General features: G+C 39.8%; 1 protein-coding gene across 2 annotated transcripts in view; it reads left to right on the top strand.

Annotated features, from left to right (window-relative positions):
• The window catches only part of PIP5K1B (phosphatidylinositol-4-phosphate 5-kinase type 1 beta), a 252,655-nt gene that overhangs the window by 48,126 nt on the left and 184,197 nt on the right, over nt 1-20,332 (top strand). The window contains exons 2-3 of one of the 2 annotated variants that reach the window (XM_075208679.1): nt 15,520-15,594; nt 16,160-16,246. In XM_075208679.1, coding sequence (XP_075064780.1) covers nt 16,160-16,246 — 87 coding nt within the window. In that variant the 5' untranslated portion in view covers nt 15,520-15,594. The remainder of the gene's footprint in view (nt 1-15,519; nt 15,595-16,159; nt 16,247-20,332) is intronic. The other variant, XM_075208689.1, reaches the window with a different exon arrangement.

Raw genomic sequence — 20,332 nt, 5'->3', positions numbered from 1 at the left:
AAACCAATCCAGCAGTATAAGTCCATTGGTACTGCAATATTACCAAGTTCACACATTCTGCAGTATCTTGTGCTACATATAATGGAGACCAAAAATTTGGAGGATAAAGTAGGGAAAGATCAAGACCCACTTCCTCCTAATGCTGAAGCTGCTGCCACTAGTCATGACATAGACGATGAAATGCCATCAACGTCGTCTTCCAAGCCCGATGCCCAATCTCGTAGTACCGGGCATGTAAAATCCAAAAAGCCCAAGTTAAGAAAAAGTAGCAAAAAGAGAAACTTAAAATCATCTGAGGAGAAACGTAAAGTTGCCAATATGCCATTTACGACACGGAGTGGCAAGGAACGGCTTAGGCCCTGGCCCGTGTTCATGACTAGTGGTTCAGCTTCACCCACGGATCTTAGCCCTCCTCCTCCTCCCCCCCCCCTACAAAAAATTGAAGAGAGTTATGCTGTCAGCAACAAAACAGCAAACAACTCTGCCTTCTAAAGAGAAATTATCACAAATCCCCAAGGCGAGTCCAAGGGTGTTGGTGGTTGTCAAGCCTGACCTTCCCATCACTGTACGGGAAGAGGTGGCTCGGGAGGAGGCTATTGATGATGTAGCTGGCGCTGTGGAGGAACTTGATGATGAGGATGGTGATGTGGTTATTGTAAATGAGGCACCAGGGGGGGAAACAGCTGATGTCCATGGGATGAAAAAGCCCATCGTCATGCCTGGTCAGAAGACCAAAAAATGCACCTCTTCGGTCTGGAGTTATTTTTATCCAAATCCAGACAACCAATGTATGGCAATATGTAGCTTATGTAAAGCTCAAATAAGCAGGGGTAAGGATCTTGCCCACCTAGGAACATCCTCCCTTATACGTCACCTGAATAACCTTCATAGTTCAGTGGTTAGTTCAGGAACTGGGGCTAGGACCCTCATCGGTACAGGGACACCTAAATCCCGTGGTCCAGTTGGATACACACCAGCAACACCCTCCTCGTCAACTTCCTCCACAATCTCCATCAGATTCAGTCCTGCAGCCCAAGTCAGCAGCCAGACTGAGTCCTCCTCAATACGGGATTCATCCGAGGAATCCTGCAGCGGTACGCCTACTACTGCCACTGCTGCTGTTGCTGCTGTTAGTCGGTCATCTTCCCAGAGGGGAAGTCGTAAGACCGCTAAGTCTTTCACAAAACAATTGACCGTCCAACAGTCGTTTGCCATGACCACCAAATACGATAGTAGTCACCCTATTGCAAAGCGTATAACTGCGGCTGTAACTGCAATGTTGGTGTTAGACGTGCGCCCGGTGTCCGCCATCAGTGGAGTGGGATTTAGAGGGTTGATGGAGGTATTGTGGCCCCGGTACCAAATTGTGTACCGGGGCCACCCCACTACGCAGTCCAGATACTTGTTTGGTGGAATTCAGACCAGTTGAGGGTTTTATTATTATATTGTGTGGACCACTCTATCTATACCACACTACAACTCTATACCACTCTATTTCCTACTTTAATTCTATTTCATACTTTAATTCTATTTCCTACTTTAATTCTATTTCATACTTTAATTCTATTTCCTACTTTAATTCTATTACTAATTAATTACCATAAAGAGGAACAAAATAAACCAATTTTACCAAAAGTATAATATGACTTAGACTTACAAACACTACACTTTAAAGATCGTGCCTTTAAATGAAAAAGTCAGTCTTCATTGCACGACTATGTGCAACAGGGACATTTTTTTGGGTTTACAAAGTCAAACAATAACACTTCGACCCTGTCTGTCTGGGGTCTCTCAATGACGAATTGTCTGTACCATGTTTGGAGGAGGTATTGTGGCCCCGGTATCAAATTGGGTACCGGGGCCACCCCACTATGCAGTCCAGATACTTGTTTGGTGGAATTCAGACACGTGGAGGGTTTTTTAATTATATTGTGGCCTCGGTACCAAATTGTGTACCGGGGCCACCACACTACGCAGTCAAGATAGATAGATGCGTATTGCGTATCATAGATAAAGTACATTCAGTGGTGTGGGGCAAATTGAAAAATATTCAAAATGCACTGACATTATCAAAAACAAGAGGTTGTCACACGCTAAAACTCCAACATGTATATGATGGAGAGGATGGAGGAGCAGCCGTATGTGTAGTGTAATGCAGATCTGTTGAAGGTTTTTTATATATTTTATTGTGGTGCCCAGTGCCCACTCCTCTACGCAGTCCAGGTACAATTATTGGTGCGAATCATAAAAGTTCAGGGTTTTTAAGATATTGTGGTGACCCACTCCTCTACGCAGTCCAGGTACAATTATTGGTGCGAATCATAAAAGTTCAGGGTTTTTAAGATATTGTGGTGACCCACTCCTCTACGCAGTCCAGGTACAATTATTGGTGCGACTCATAAAAGTTCAGGGTTTTTAAGATATTGTGGTGACCCACTCCTCTACGCAGTCCAGGTACAATTATTGGTGCGAATCATAAAAGTTCAGGGTTTTTAAGATATTGTGGTGACCCACTCCTCTACGCAGTCCAGGTACAATTATTGGTGCGAATCATAAAAGTTCAGGGTTTTTAAGATATTGTGGTGACCCACTCCTCTACGCAGTCCAGGTACAATTATTGGTGCGAATCATAAAAGTTCAGGGTTTTTAAGATATTGTGGTGACCCACTCCTCTACGCAGTCCAGGTACAATTATTGGTGCGAATCATAAAAGTTCAGGGTTTTTAAGATATTGTGGTGACCCACTCCTCTACGCAGTCCAGGTACAATTATTGGTGCGAATCATAAAAGTTCAGGGTTTTTAAGATATTGTGGTGACCCACTCCTCTACGCAGTCCAGGTACAATTATTGGTGCGAATCATAAAAGTTCAGGGTTTTTAAGATATTGTGGTGACCCACTCCTCTACGCAGTCCAGGTACAATTATTGGTGCGAATCATAAAAGTTCAGGGTTTTTAAGATATTGTGGTGACCCACTCCTCTACGCAGTCCAGGTACAATTATTGGTGCGAATCATAAAAGTTCAGGGTTTTTAAGATATTGTGGTGACCCACTCCTCTACGCAGTCCAGGTACAATTATTGGTGCGAATCATAAAAGTTCAGGGTTTTTAATATATATTGTGGTGACCCACTCCTCTACGCAGTCCAGGTACAATTATTGGTGCGAATCATAAAAGTTCAGGGTTTATAATATATTGTGGTGACCCACTCCTCTACGCAGTCCAGAAAGATACCTTGTTGCAACGTTTTGGACTAATAACTATATTGTGAGGTGTTCAGAATACACTGTAAATTAGTGGAAATGCTTGTTATTGAATGTTATTGAGGTTAATAATAGCCTAGGAGTGAAAATAAGCCCAAAAACTTGATTTTTAAACTTTTTATGTTTTTTTCAAAAAAAATCCGAATCCAATACCTTAAATCCGAACCGAGACCTTTCCTCAAGTGTTTTGCGAGACAAATCCGAACCTCAAAAATAACGAAAATCCGGATCCAAAACACAAAACACGAGACCTCAAAAGTCGCCGGTGCACATCCCTAATTAATAATACAGTGGAGAACTGTTGCTCCTCATTTTGTAAGAGGGAGAAGTGTGAATATGATGTTCATATCGATATGTTTAAATGACAGTTGTGCATTCAGTCTTAGAACACTTTCACAATCAGTTGTATGACACAAGTGGCATCACTGTTAGGTCCTTACCTGGTTGGCATCTTCTAAGGCCCTATGTTAAGCGTCTGTAAAACGCCATTCATACTGCATGAAAAATCCTGTTTTTTTCCAGGGCAAGCCCATACGACCCGGGTTTAGGCGCAGTATGAATGGTGTTAGTGAAAAATCACGGGTCTGCAAACCCAGGATTTAGACCTGGGACTTTTGGTGGGGTAATTCCCGTGTCGGCTCTGGTTAGCCTGCAGTATGAATGGTTTTTTCAACCCGGGTTTTACATAAAGCAACTGATTGGATGTCTGGGAGGCTTGAGGATGACGTCATCATTATGCTACTGCAGAAGAGTCGAGAAGGAGAAGCATTGAGAAGCATAGGGAAGCTGAGAGAATGTTGCATTGAATGGAAGAAGAGGTCAGAGAGTTGCTAGATATCAGGGGGGAGGAAGAGATAAAAAGACAAATAACAGGGACTGTAAAGGATGCAACTGTTTATTCAAACATTGCAAAAATTATGACACAACATGGAATAAAGGTTGTGAACAAATTAAAATCCCTGCGTAACAAAAATAATGTAAAAGTTCATGATAACAACCATCAGAAAAGTGGTTCTGCAAGAATGGAATGTCCGTTCTACTAACAATGGTGTTTGGAAATTCAGCACTTTCAAATCCCATTGCACTATATTCATCTAGTTGCCGGGATGCTCTTACTCCTCCACCAGAAAGCCGCGAGTCTAGCTAGCCTGCAGTGGTGACTAGCGACGAGTCAGTAGAGGAACATGCTGATTTGGAGTGGTCCAATAGTGCAGAAGACACAATCAATCTGTCCGCAGATGAATTTCAAGATTCGCAACCTTTGGCATCAGCACAGCCTGCAGCAGATACGCAGTCCTTGCAGGAGACGCAACCGTTGTCAGTGAACCAACCTTTGCAATCACCACAGAGCACAACATTATGTTCAAACGGTAAGTTTCGTAATTTGTAAATATAATGAAATAAATGAAATTAATGAAAGTGTAACATTACTAAACTAATAACTAGGCACAACTACAACTATAAAACTACAGAACAACTATATCTACAAAACTACGACTACATCTACAAAACTACAACTACAACTACATCTACAAAACTACAACTACATCTACAAAACTACAACTACTAGACTCCTAAATTAAACATAGAAACATATTAAAACTTGAACACGTATATGTTGCAGCGTGAAGCTATTTTGCAGGAGGGAGGAGACCTCAAGCACATATCTGCTTGCAAAACTGCTATTTAATTTTACAGTAATATACTGTCATCCTCAATGATCCTAATTTTTTTTCCTTTCTTTTTCCCATTTCTAGTTTACAATGTTCCTAACAAAAGGAAGAGACCAAAGAAGTTGGAAATAGCTACCAAAACCATGACCACAGTGATGTTAGACCACCTAAAGGCAATGGATACGGCTATGGCTGCCCAAGAGGATGCACATCTACAAAGATTCATGGACAATGAGTGCGAGCTCCAGGACTCCTTTGTAACCCAATTCATGGGTATGCAAGAGTGTATTCTCCGTGAGAACCGTGAATGTATGATGGGTTACCTGGATCGACTCCTGCCAAGAATGCAGGGACATGCACAACCGCCATACCATGTAGAGGCACCTTACCCCATGTATAACAGAGACCAACAAATGGTGCACCCTAACTCAGGTTCTCCAATAAACACCACACATCATCAACCACAAATGGCTACACATAACCTTGACTACCCACCTACTACCCATAATTAAGAATATCCAACTACTGTCCATGACCCTGAGTACACAGCAAGTCAACCAAATCAAGACTATCCACATTACTGACAGTTGTAGGTAATGAAATAATATTGTGGACAATTATAATTTTGTTATTGTCTGAGTGTAAGACAACAATATGTATATTGTTATTTAAAGCTAAAGATGTTTTGTGATCTAAGCAAACACTAAAAGAAAGTGTAGACTCGCACTACTGTTTGCGCAACATGGGTGTGTACATTTATATGTTTTTTTAATATTGTTATAGTTTTGTGTTTTTGCAAATCAGCACTTTATATAGGTACATATGAGGAAATATGTACCATTTAACAAAGAAAAAACATTTTGAATAAAAATATTTTCCTTAGTTTTCCCTTGTCTGCTCTAGTCAGTAATGGAGGACAGATTGGCGGTGATGGTGGTACTAATGAGTTCTGCAGAGGTATTTGTGCGTTCTAGCTTATAACCCGTAGAGTCCACAGAAAGCACTGACAGTGGTGTATATTCCACTCTGGTAGAACCTGCTCTTTCTGTATTTCATAAATATTGTGTAAATACAGCAAGCAGCAACTACATGGGGCATAAGTTTGGTGTCAATTTCATTGCACTTCAATAAACACCACCAACGTCCTATCAAGCGTCCAAAGGCATTTTCTACCACCATCCCAGCTGAGCTGAGGGTTTGAGTGAAGCAAATTTGTTTCACAGACAGTTGATGTTGCTGTGTGAATCCCTTCATCAACCATCGCCGCAAAGGGTAAGCTGCATTCCCGAAGATGTGTACTGGGATCACCACACCATTCACAAGCTTTGATTTCTGTAAAGAAATGTAACACATTACATTGCAGTAGTGCTTTACAGAGAATATTGGAACATTTAAAAGAATCAGTACACCTATTAATCTTTCAATCTATAATGTCTAGCTCCAAATTAAAAAAACAAACACGCTATCCAAATGTTGGTTCCAGAACACAATACACCTGCTGGTATATGTTTTAAGTGTATTTTGAAAGTGGAACATCTAGAGAGGAACAGGCGCAGTAAATAAATACCCAAAAATACATGAATGTATTATCTAGCTGAAGAAAACATCATCCAATAAGATATAGATATTTACCTCGCTAGGGAACAACCACCATCTTGTATGTCCTCTGCAATCTGGTACAGATGTGAATTGGCCAGAACTCTGGCATCATGAGAATGTCCAGGCCAGCCGATAAATACATCTGTAAAACTGAAAATAAAATATATTTACCTTTGTTTGACGATAGACATTGTATGACACAGTCACATTACACTAATAAATGATGCTTACCAATAGTTTTGGTCAAACTACAGCCTGTAGAATAATGGAATGCCAGCCTTTGCGGTTGTAGTAATCAGCAGGGTTGTCTGTGGGGGCAATGATAGGGATGTATGTCCCGTCGATTGCTCCAGCACACTGTGGATATCCATGTCACAGGAATCCAGTGATGGTGTCATCCAGTCGCTGTCCTTCAGGTAAGGTGATGAAACGATGGTAAAGGGCTTCCAGCAATGCCTTAGTGACTTCATGCACAAACTGTGGATATCCCCACTCCAAACAAGCAGGAGATTGTGCGGTATTTGCATGGGGTAGCCTACAACCACAACACAATTTCTAGCCTCCTACTTGGTGCAATGGGTTTTCTGAAGTTTGTTGACTGTTTATAAAGTGCTGGGGTGATAAGGTCCAGTACATACTGAAGTGTCCCACGTGACATACGAAAGTGTGCCATCCACTGCTGGTCCTCAAAAGATTCCACAGTAGACCAGAAAGCTTCTCCGTGGCTGCGTTCTCTGGCACACATTGTTTGGTTAGTCGCAGCACTGAATCTCAATATGGAGGAAATGCTGGCCCTGAGAAAAACTCTCCTCCTGTGCATATACAGATGCTGAGTATTCTCCCTCTGTGGCAGAAATTGCTCCTTTCTCCTGAAATGACACCATGCAGCTGCATTAAGCTCTCATTTGCTGTATAAAACAGCAAATAAACGCAATAAAACAGGAACTCTGGGGTACACAATAGTGACTGGTAGGCCATGATTAAAGCAATGCTGTGAACAGTCACCACCTACTTTGACCTCATCTTTGTATGCAAAAAAAATAGTGATCTTGTGATGACTGACACTTATTGCCAGGGCTGTATGAATGGGGTCGATCTGGGAAATTCCCAGGTTCAAGGTGCAGTGTGAACGGGGTCTCTTGACTGGGACGCTCTGAGACTCCGGCTTAAAAAACCCGGGAAATTGCAGGGACGGCAGTATGAAAGCGGTATTATAGGTTCTGCATTCTGAATTGGGACATGTTGTTTATCGTGTTTATTGTTGCTGACCATTGCTTTGTCTCCTGACCGTTGAACCCTGCCCTCTGCCTCTACCTTTTGCCTGTTTTTCGGCTTTTACCTGCAAATTTGGTACTGTTGTGACTAATAGATCTTGTACAGCAATGTCTGTCTACTGTCACCCCTGTGTGGCTCATTAGCTGAATCCTTACTAGTCAACAACTATAGATGTACCACTGAACAAATTAAGTTTTATGGGAAAGAGGAGAAGATCACTAATAGAAGCTGACCCTACAGGTGCTACTAGTAGACATTTAAATTATTAAGTACTGTTTATAAATTATGACTAATTACCAGCTATAGCTAACTACATAATTACTTTATATCTTGGAGAATTTTTACACATTTTTATGTATTGTAAAATTATTTAATATACAATCTATAAAGCCTATAGTTAGATTGGTGGTTTTAGAATGGTGGTAGTAACATCTATTGTGACAACAGAAGGATGAAATGTATAGGAGGATTTAATGTTTCAATTGTGTTCAAATTATTCTTATGTTTTGTATTGCAATTATATATAATTTTTTTAAATGCATAATAGTTAATGTCACTGTTTTTGTTTAATGAGCATATTGCTTAGTAATAAGTGGCTTTCTAAATTTTGGAATAAAATTTCTGTCATTTCAATATTACCAGTATTTCAGTGAAGTTTGATAAATGCTCTATATTAGGTTTAACTCAAGAAGGCTTGATACTGAAATGAAGGGAAAAAGAAACCAGTTTCTGTGTAAAAAGATGAGTTGGAGTTAGAAATGCTCATATTGGGTCATGTGGTGAAAAAAGAATATGACTGTAGTAAAACTGATGACACAAACAGATAAAACAGATCAGACAAGCTGCACTGCTGCATTTGAAAGCTTAATAAAGCAGCCGGAACTGCACACACCCTGACATTTCCATGCAGGTGTGATGTCTAGATGGCAGACGTCATCACACTTTGCATGACCTTTACCCTGGAGTATACATTTTATTATACTGATCAAAGCATTTGTCGAGCTGTATGAAGAATAATGGAGGCACAAAACAAAGTACTACGCTACAGGAATACATTTGTATATGTAATGGTCTGTTTTTCTACATTCCTCTACTTTTTCCACAAAAATGTAGAGGAATTGACCCCTGATCAAAAAGCATTTTGCAATGATTTAAGTTCATAATACTTAGCTAGCTGGGAGATTCTGTCATGTCATGTTATGAACATAAGTTTTTGCTGAACCAAGGATTAAGAACATTAATTAGTAACTAAGGAATGTAATTTCCTAATGAACAGCCCTCTTGCTATCCTGACGGCAAACTGCGCAGGGGGACTAGGGGGTGCCTATGTGAAGTAAGAAATCTGTGCCTAGGAAAGGGGTTGGCAACATTTTTCTATCAGTGCGCCAGTAAAAATCTTTTCAAGCCCAGGTATGTCGGTTGTACACACACATGCACACATATATATATATATATACAAGTTAACCCGTGCATGATACTCATGCATTCTAGTCAAATCAAGCTACTTAAGGTGTTAAAAAGGTTCTTGTCATGCATTTGGGCCATAGCCCAGGCCTCCTCAGGGGAAGAGCGTTACTTCCCGACGTAAGCGCCCTTTTTTAACGTGGTTTTGTCCACATGTCACCACCTCATCATTCTTCTCCATCACCTCATCCTTCATTTTCATTGCCACATCTATCCAGATGTCTATCCAGACACAGGGATCTCTCTCAGCGGTCCTGAGTATCACACTCCTCACTCTGTCACCCCCGGCAACCACCAACCACTCCCCACTGTCACCCCCGGCAACCACCAACCACTCCCAACTGTCACTTCTCCTTCAAGAAATATATATTTTTTTTAAAAAAAAATCTTTATAAACACTTTTAACAATTAACAAATTAAATTAACAAATTAAAAACATCTTAGTATATCAAATTTCAGCCCTTTCTGAATTTTTTTTTCCACACACACTAAGAATTTAGTAGGTCAGTGTATAACTCCACCCAGCAGGTGGCCCTGCAGCTTGGTTTTATTTTTTCCACACACACACACAGATAGACTAACACACGCCACTAGACATTTATATTATAGACAAGTTAACCCGTACATGATACTCATGCATTCTAGTCAAATCAAGCTACTTAAGGTGTTAAAAAGGTTCTTGTCATGCATTTGGGACATAGCCCAGGCCTCAACCACCAACCACTCCCCACTGTCACCCCCGGCAACCACCAACCACTCCTAACTGTCACTTCTCCTTCAAGAAATATATATATATTTTTTTTAAATCTTTATAAACACTTTTAACAATTAACAAATAAAATTAACAAATTAAAAACATCTTAGTATACCAAATTTCAGCCCTTTCTGATTTTTTTTTTACACACACACTAAGAATTTAGTAGGTCAGTGTATAACTCCACCCAGCAGGTGGCGCTGCATCTTGGTTTTATTTTTTCCACACACACTCAGACAGACTAACACACGCCACTAGACATTTATATTATAGATTGGTCGAAGTGTGCTGGTATACAGTGGCATGCCATACGTCACATCCTTTAATGTTTTGATCGTAAAACTATCAAATTACATTCACTGACATTAGCCATACTAATACTACTAAATTTCCTCTTTGACCACTGTGTATATATATTTATATGTTATTTATTTATTATTTTATCACGCTAATATCATTATAATGTTAATAGTAATGGGACCAGGAAATAAACTGTCATGTTATGCCACACAATACCGCCCCCAGTTCATCCTGTGCCACATAGTTGTGCTCCAGATCATATTATGCCTTAAACCTGTGCTCTCCAGTTTTATGCCACATAGTTGTGTGACCAGTTTATGTTATGCTTTATAATTGTGCCCCAGTTCCTGTTATGTCTTATAGTTGTGCCTCCAGTTCCTGTTATCCCTCATAGTTGTGCCCCCAGTTCCTGTTATCCCTCATAGTTGTGCCCCCAGTTCCTTTTGTGCCTCATAGTTGTGCCTGCAGTTCCTGTTATGACTCATAGTTGTGCCCCCAATTTCTGCTATCCCTCATACTTGTGTCCCCAGATCCTGTTATGCATCATAATTGTGCCGCCAGTTCCTGTTATGACTCATAGTGGTGCCCCCAGTTCCTGTTGCCACTCATAGTTGTCCCCCAGTTCCTGTTATCCCTCATAGTTGTGCCCGCAGTTCCTGTTATGACGTATAGTTGTGCCCCAGTTCCTGTTATCCCTCATAGTTGTACCCCCGGTCCCTGTTATCCCTCATAGTTGTGCCCCCAGTCCCTGTTATCCCTCATAGTTGTGCCCGCAGTTCCTCTTATGACTTATAGTTGTGCCCCAGTTCCTGTTATCCCTCATAGTTGTGCCCCCAGTTCCTGCTATCCCTCATAGTTGTGCCCCCAGTTTCTGTTGTGCCTCATAGTTGTGCCTGCAGTTCCTGTTATGACTCATATTTGTGCTCCCAGTTCCTGTTGTCCCTCATAGTTGTGCACCCAGTTCCTGTTGTCCCTCATAGTTGTGCCCCTAGTTCCTGTTATTCCTCATAGTTGTGCCCCCAGTTCCTGCCATCCCTCATAGTTGTGCCCCCCATTCATGTTGTCCCTCATAGTTGTGCCCCCAGTTCCTGTTATGACTCATAGTTGTGCCCCCAGTTCCTGTTATGACTCATAGTTGTGCCCCCAGTTCCTGTTATCCCTCATAGTTGTGCCCCTAGTTCCTGTTATCCCTCATAGTTGTGCCCCCAATTCCTGTTATCCCTCATACTTGTGCCTGCAGTTCCTGTTATTCCTCATAGTTGTGCCCCCAGTTCCTGTTATGACTCATAGTTGTGCCCCCAGTTCCTGTTGTCCCTCATAGTTGTGCCCCCAGTTCCTGCTATCCCTCACAGTTGTACCCCCAGTTCCTGTTGTCCCTCATTGTTGTGCCCCCAGTTCCTGCTATGACTCATAGTTGTGCCCCCCATTCATGTTGTCCCTCATAGTTGTGCCCCCAGTTCCTGTTATGACTCATAGTTGTGCCCCCAGTTCCTGTTATGACTCATAGTTGTGCCCCCAGTTCCTGTTATCCCTCATAGTTGTGCCCCTAGTTCCTGTTATCCCTCATAGTTGTGCCCCCAATTCCTGTTATCCCTCATACTTGTGCCTGCAGTTCCTGTTATTCCTCATAGTTGTGCCCCCAGTTCCTGTTATGACTCATAGTTGTGCCCCCAGTTCCTGTTGTCCCTCATAGTTGTGCCCCCAGTTCCTGCTATCCCTCACAGTTGTACCCCCAGTTCCTGTTGTCCCTCATTGTTGTGCCCCCAGTTCCTGCTATGACTCATAGTTGTGCCCCACAGTTCCTGTTGCCCCTCATAGTTGTCCCCCAGTTCCTGTTATCCCTCATAGTTGTGCCCGCAGTTCCCCTTATGACTTATAGTTGTGCCCCAGTTCCTGTTATCCCTCATAGTTGTGCCCCCAGTTCCTGTTATCCCTCATAGTTGTGCACCCAGTTCCTGTTGTGCCTCATAGTTGTGCTCCCAGTTCCGGTTGCCCCTCATAGTTGTGCACCAAGTTTCTGTTGTCCCTCATAGTTGTGCCCCTAGTTCCTGTTATCCCTCATAGTTGTGCCTCCAGTTCCTGCTATCCCTCATAGTTGTGCCCCCCATTCATGTTGTCCCTCATAGTTGTGCCCCCAGTTCTTGTTATGACTCATAGTTGTGCCCCCAGTTCCTGTTATCCCTCATAGTTGTACCCCCGGTCCCTGTTATCCCTCATAGTTGTGCCCCCAGTCCCTGTTATCCCTCATAGTTGTACCCCCAGGTCCTGTTATCCCTCATAGTTGTGCCCCCAGTTCCTGTTATCCCTCATAGTTGTGCCCCCAGTTACTGTTATCCCTCATAGTTGTGCCCCCAGTTCCTTTTATCCCTCATAGTTGTGCCCCCAGTTCCTGTTGTCCATTATAATTACCCCTGGAGTCAGCATCTTTCGTTCCATGGGAGTTGCTTCTCTAAAACAGCCGAAGATAACTGAAACAGAGGTGCTGTGCATGCGCTGCAGCTCTGTCTCACCCATCTTCGGTTTCTGTAGTTTGACAGCTGCAGAGCTCGGTGTGCCAGACACTTACAATTATGGTAACCACACACTCTCACACACTGTTTAGTGGACCTATCAGTGTGAGTTGGCATATTATACCACAAACACTTGTCTATCATGCTCTTCCTAGAAATCCTCCTTTTTTAAAAAATAAATATAGTAACCTCCATCTTGTTAGTCCCCACCATTGTAAATAAACGTTTGCTGTAAACCAAATTTAAAAAGTTCCTTCCAATGTTTTTAAGCCATGATCATTTTGTAAAATCTTGATATGTTGTTTTAAAGATGGGGCTTTAAATTGAATTGAATTGCTGAAAAATTTGTAAAAGCGTCATGAAAATATGAAGTCTAATCTAATTATTATTTACACTAAATTATTATTTACACTAAAATAAATGAATTATAAGTGAACCATTTGTATTGAAAATCTAAAATAATGTATCTGCAGAGGCCAGACTTGTTTGGTATGTGCCCACCATTTCCCCATACCAAGTTAAAATGAGTATTTACAACTTCACAATACCAAGTCAATGTCATAGCAATTGGGTGGAGATTTAAGCAAAAGTAACAAATTTAGGCGTACATTGATGCATCTAGTGTTGTGGCTTTAGGGGGTTTTAATGACTAATATGTCCTTGTATTTCAGATACCCATATGTGACTATCTTAAGTGCCTAGTTATGATTCAGACCATGATCACAGCACAATTAATAGTTTTAAATTTGAAATGTCTAAGCATTTACATTCCAGCTTCAAATCAAAGTCTTTAAAGTTGTAACAACAGTTTATAAAAACACAACAGGCCATGCCATGAATGGAAGGCAGTGTCTTTGTGTTTATTATGACGGACAGAACAGAGTGGGCTTACAGAAAAATCAGTTCCGTCTAATGGTATATTATTTTCTATATTAGCAAAGAAAAAAGCACTATCGCACCAGATTCAGTAAATTAAGATTGTGGAAATTAAACCAGATACTCTTTTTCAAACTAGTATATTAGAAATAATATTCATTGTGTATCTTCAGGAGGTGCTACCGACATACATAGATTGGTATATTATTTGCTGCAAGGTAAATACTTTTATGTGCACATGGCCCTTAAATGATCTCCATTAAATGTCTCTGAAACCTGCTTCCCCCATTGTGTTTATTTGGTATTGAATTATGAAAAAGTTATTTTCAGTTGGCCTAACACTTGATTCAATTGACTGTTCTAGAAGCAGAATCCATCACTTGCTATGAAAGTTAAATCAAATTACTTTTGTTGCTCAGCAAAAGATATGTGTTGTGGAACTTGGCTGAGTGTGATGTGTGTGTGCGTGTTGGGGCTGCTGCAGAGTTGTATTTCTGAAAGTTGTCAACAGGTACATTAGGCATCTTTTATTGATACTACTCATCTGACTGTTACACAAACTGGGAATTTAAGCAGTTTTATTATCAGATCTTATCTTGGATTTTATGGAGCAAGATTCTAATTGACCTGTACTTCCTTTCCGTGAGTAGAGGCATGCCATATTTAACAAGGGCACAGGGTGCATTTGCTGACCTAATATGCATATCTGCCCAAACGTACAATGCTGTTCATTGAAAAGACATCCTTAACAGAGTTGCATATGCACAGTTGGGTAAATTGAGTGTACACACTTTGATAAGGTTGCAAAACTATGATTGAAGATAATATAATTCCTTTAAAAGGTATGCATCATCTAAGTATGTTTAATATACATAGATGATATATAACTAAAAATAGCATCAACAATAAGCAGAAGTATGGTGTTAAAAGGCAGAGTAGACACAGGAACATATTGTTTGTACAAAGCAATTATTAATATTGACAATTAATACATGTAAATAGCTGGGTTCAAACAGGGACAATTCCTCTTTGTAAGCTTGCAGTTCCTGACAGCTTGGTTAGTCTTTATAGATGTCACTTCTATTAGTATTATAGTTATTTTTAGATATATATATATAAGCATAACATACAGATGCAAGGTGGTAATGATCAAACAATAGGAGAATTACACTGTCTTGTATCTCTGTTTATAGAGTTATTGTACAGTACATGTAGCCATACATTGCAAAATGTATAATATATGGCATTAGGTTCATAGACTGAATCTTGGCAATGATAAGGTTCTTGGCTTTTCTAAAATCTCTGACTTTTTTATCGCTAAACCCTCTCTCTCCTGTGTAATTATTAATAAAATGCACACTTGATGCAATCATTGAATAACAGAAACGCAATATTCATGTAATCAACAAATACATAGAGTTACAGTAGGTGGACAGATCTTTGCACGTGAGACTTTATAATTTAGTGATTTATGGATCAGCCTGTTTAACCTTTAAAGTTGATTTTCAGATTAACTTGATTTGATTTTTGTGAGTATGTATATACAGTATATGTGAAGATTCCAAACTTTCACAGAAGGATATTTTAAATTGTACGTAGTTTTGGTAGCTGTCTAGATGAAAGCCATTGTCTTCTGGAAAAAGGGGTGCAGAATGGCTGTTTACAGTTTTCATCAATAGCCACACAGAAAGCTTGGTGTTTATGAAAAAGAACAGTCCTCTGGCCCAAAGTTTGGCTTGCATAGTTTTGTTTGTATAGTTCCTAAAAAACAACTGGTAATTTCTGTTGTTTCTTTTCTGTCTTAGGGTCTCAGGAGTAACTGCATAAATGAACAGTGCACTTATTCACCTCTGCTCCAGATGACTTACAACTGAGGAAAGGTAGTTCTTTTCCATGGTACAATAGTCTGTGCTAGTCGCATATATGGGCATTAGAGTCAGGTCTTGGGAACGTGACAGCTGTTTTGGCAGAGTTCTTTCTGTAAATGAAGCACATCCAATCTCTTCTAAGCCTGAGGTTTTCTAATGTATGTCATTTCAAATGGTGTTACGGCATGATTTGCAGCCAAAAGGAGCATTAGTGTAGCATTACAGCAGGCACTGGCCTCATTGTAATATTGTAAAATGAATAAATCCCCATTGGTTTCTTCTATTTTTGAATCAAGCTAAACACCCAGCAACTTAGGAGATTCTAGGTTACATCCTAAGCAGTTTAATTGTTATAAAATCTCAACGAAAGCTCCACAAAGCCTTGTATAATGTAAGCAAAAAGCCTGTAATAAGCTGCCCCTTTGTAGCATTCAGGACCTGGCAGAGATTTGATGATACAGAAAAATGAAGGTAGGAATTCAGGGTAAGCAGATAGCTAGGGAAGAAATCTAGCTAGGGAAGAAATATATCTTCTTTGTTGCTCCAGTAGGTAACCAGAAACTGTTTTTTTGCCTAGATGTCTACTGCAACAGAGAATGGAAATGCAACAGAGAATGGAAACGCAACAGCTGAAAAACCACTTGGGGAAAAAACATATAAAAAGGTATGTGAAAATATTCCTGTATTCTATTTAAGACTTCATTTTCTAAAAAATCATGCTGATTGTTAGTTGGCTTCATGGACAAGTGTGAAGTTGTGTATTCTAAGTTTTCATCACATCATTCTCTTAATATGATATGTGTTTTTGTATAGCTTTTAGTGACAATGGTGGACAATAAAATTTGGCTTCATTACCCTTAAGACAGACTTGTTTTATGATGCACATATTCATGATATATAGCTTTAAATACAAAGTCGCAATAGCAAGGGTGTTTGTGTTGCTTGATCTCTGAGTAGATATTTTTCCAGGTCTGGGTGGATCACAAAGATGTTTTTTAAGAGACATGTGAAGCCTGTCAAAAATGGATTATAATAGGACTCTGATGAGTCCCAGTGTTTATAGGACAGTTTTTTTTGCCATTGGAAATCTGTAACTTTAAATGGGAGAATGTTCTTATGTTTTAATGTGTTTGCCATCCAAAACAAAGCAAGGAGTGGCTGGTAAGGACAGAGCAAAGTTCGGTCACATGAACCATAATCATGTTTTAATAATCATTTAGTTTGTTACTGACTTGAGGCTCAGTCCCAAACAGCTCGTAGGTACTTTTACAGTATATGCCTTAATCAATTTAAAGGCAGCTTTTTCTTATTTAAAGTTGGTATATATTTCATGGATACATAAATATCAGTTAATAAAATACAAGCATTTGTTGGTATTATTGAACAAGTGTACAATATAAATTTGGAGAGTAGTTTTCTATAGAACGGAGCAAGACATAGTTATTTATTTTTCAAGGCTCAATGTTGTATAGAGGTGAGTATAGATAAGCTTTGTCGGCTGTCATTCTGTATTACTCTGTGGAATACAATTTTTCAGTCTGAACAAGTATCTTGAGATTGTGGCATGGCTGCATATGTAGAAATGTTCCTTAATGATTGTTGTTCATATAGTTCAGTACTCAGTGAGAGAAAGAGGTGTACGTAGTGTAAATGATGTCAGTTGTTGATTCTTCCCTTTTAAATAGCTGTACACTTTGTCCTTACTATGTCCTTGGGCACACACAGAAGATGTCATCAGCAGGACTGTCCCTGGATTCAGTAAAAAAAAATATTTTTGCATTGGCACAACCCTCTAGTTTGCATTGTAAAGTATGTATGAGTCTGTTTGTTTAAGTTAAGTCAAACATCACAATTGCTGTGAAAAATAAACATTGCATATTGTGCTGGGGTACTTTTCACACCAAATCTGGCCAAGATGTTTAGTCCTGAGAGGAGGGGTCATGAGGGACAAAGCCAATATTGATGGTTTGGAGAAGGTAGAATCGTAAAGCTGAAGTCGATAGGTTGAGAAATGTAAAATGTTTAGGGAAAAAGCCAAAGTTTATAAACAGGCAAACAAAACAAGACTCTGATGCACCAGCAGAAAAACACAATTCCAAACTTTGCTCCTGCAAAGGCTGCATACAGGTGAGATCTCCAAGTCCTAACCTGACTTGACCTTCAGCAAAAATGCTGTTTACAGTATTAGATAAAGAGTGCAGGTTTCAGTGTTGACAGTGCAATGACACCTATCGTTTGTAGTTGATATTGTAGCGGATCCTCAAAATCTCTTTGCTATTTGCGACCAGGCTCCTCCAAAAGCTCCTCCCAAAAATTCTATATTTTCCTAATAACCTCTGACAAGCAAGACACCTACAATTCAAAACTGGCAGGACATCCTTCCAAAAGATCAATCAGCTTCTTAGCTGTTCAGTTTAGTTGCCTAGTGTTCAAACATATGTCAAGATCTTTGTAAATTCTTGTGGCATATATGCCAGATCTCAAAGTCTTTAAGGATGCCCCATTCAGGTTAAATTCTTCCTTTGCCTATTCCAAATAAATATTGGATTCATCTTTCCTTGATTTTTTTTTCATAATCATACCAGTGTCACAACGTAATTTAGTGATTTGGGTGACCATTGATCAATTCAGTTTCTCTTTCACAGATTACTTAGGTGCAAAAATAAGCCTAAATTTTTATTAATCGTGTCACGAAAATGCATTGAAGGCCATAGTTCATTTCCAAATATTGTAAATATTTGGAACTAAAAGTTGTGTAATATAAATGTATGCTTCCCGTCACCATCATCATCATCATCATCTCTTTATATAGCGGCACTAATTCCGCAGCAACAAATAAGTAAACAGAAAGAGTAGACCAGGGGGTATATTTACTAAACCTCGGGTTTTAAAAAGTTGAGATGTTACCTATAGCAACCAATCAGATTCTAAATTTTATTTATTTAGTACATTCTACAAAATGACAGCTAGATTCTATAGGCAACATCTCCTCTTTTTCAAACCCGCAGTTTAGTAAATATACCCCCAGGTCTTAGAACAGTACCTTATGTGCTGCGTCTCTTAACACCACTCAGACTGGACATATTTTCTCCCTTGACCCCTGTTTGCTTCTAAAAATAGTCCCTTATAGTCTACTTGCATTTAACCTTTAGGGTATATGCAGGTATCCAAAGTCTGTCTCATGTTCTTCTGCAATTTAAAAAAAGCTATATCCTCTCAAAAAAAAAGTAACTCTTAAATCTTGATCCATGGCTGATGAATATAAAATTGGGGATACAGTGTGGCTTTCTAACGAAATTAAGTTTTGACTGCCTTCTGATAAATCGGGTCCCAAATGTATTCACCCCTATTAAATCCTCCACATTGAGCATTCCAAACATCTATTATGTCTCTCTTCTAAAACAAGGGGAAAACATGACAGAACCATAGACTTACCCACTCTAGTACACACAGAATATGTAGTACAGAAATCTTGGATTCTCGAAATTAAATAGGGACTTGCTCTTTAAAGGATATAAACCGTATTATAGGTTATTTTATGAATAGGAAATGTCAGGTCAGGCCTATTTTTTCTTGTAATTGAAACTGGTTGTAGTAATAGGGAACAACTAATAGTGAAAAATACTGTAGTAAAATTCTTACTGGTACTTATAGCACCATAATTACATTTACAAATCTTGACAAACACATGGAACAAGCTCATTTAGATGAACAATGCGATCAGGTTATGTCTCTGGAACAACATCACACTGCATTAACCCTGCCAATACCATATTTTATTTTTTCTAACAGAGTGGGCAGTACAACCTTCACACCTATTGGTAGGTGTTGGATTTTGCTGTTCATCTAAAAGAATGTTTCTCTATTTGTATATCTTGAATTTACACCCTACACTATTTTTAGTATTACATTAATTTGGTTACTTTTGCGGCTAGATTTACTAAAAATCATTTTTTAGGCAGTTTTAAGCAGCCGCACATTGCAAACGTCTAGTGCTCCAACTGCTGCATTTACTATTGGGTAATGGGAAGTTTAAATGCCAAACCACCAGCGATGTGTGGCAGTTTCAAAACCCATAATCCCTAATATTAAGGGGCAAATTTTTTATAACATATAATGAAAAATAAAATGTGCCCGCAGAAGTTTATTATAAATGAAATTTGCCCCTGTAATCATATAATGATTCTGAATATAAAGGTAACTTAAACACCATGTGGTTTGAGCAATCTCTATGGCGTTTGTTCTGCCAATTTGTCAAACCGCAGCTTTAGAAATCTGACAGTTTGAACTCTTATCATCAAATTGTGACAGCATTGTGTAATGTGGGGCTTTGCTAAACTGTTATGTTATTATTATTATTATTATTATTAATTTTTATTTATAGGGCGCCACTAGGTGTCCGCGGCGCCGTACAGGGACAAACGAAATTACAATACGAGGTGAGACAGCACAGAACAGTAAACAATAATCACAGTAACTCAGTGAGCTCAAGGCACAACTAGAGGGGCGGGGGAGGGGAGAGGGGAAGGTATGCCAACAACGGCACCTAAGAGGGAGGGCACTGATGAGAGGGAGACCCTCAGGGGGAAGAGGAGGGAGCGAGAGGGGACGGGGGAAGAGGGTCCTCGAGGAGGAAGGCAGGGTAGCTGGTGAGCAGAGTTAAAAGTGGTGAAGACAGGAGAAGAGAAGACCCCGCTCAAAGGAGCGTACAATCTAAGGGGTGGGGTAGACTGACAGAGAGACACGGGGG

Source organism: Mixophyes fleayi, chromosome 1 (assembly GCF_038048845.1).
Source record: "Mixophyes fleayi isolate aMixFle1 chromosome 1, aMixFle1.hap1, whole genome shotgun sequence".
NCBI classification, from domain to species: Eukaryota; Metazoa; Chordata; class Amphibia; order Anura; family Limnodynastidae; genus Mixophyes; species Mixophyes fleayi.
Note: the sequence above shows the minus strand (reverse complement) of the source record. Positions and strands in the feature narration are given on the sequence as shown.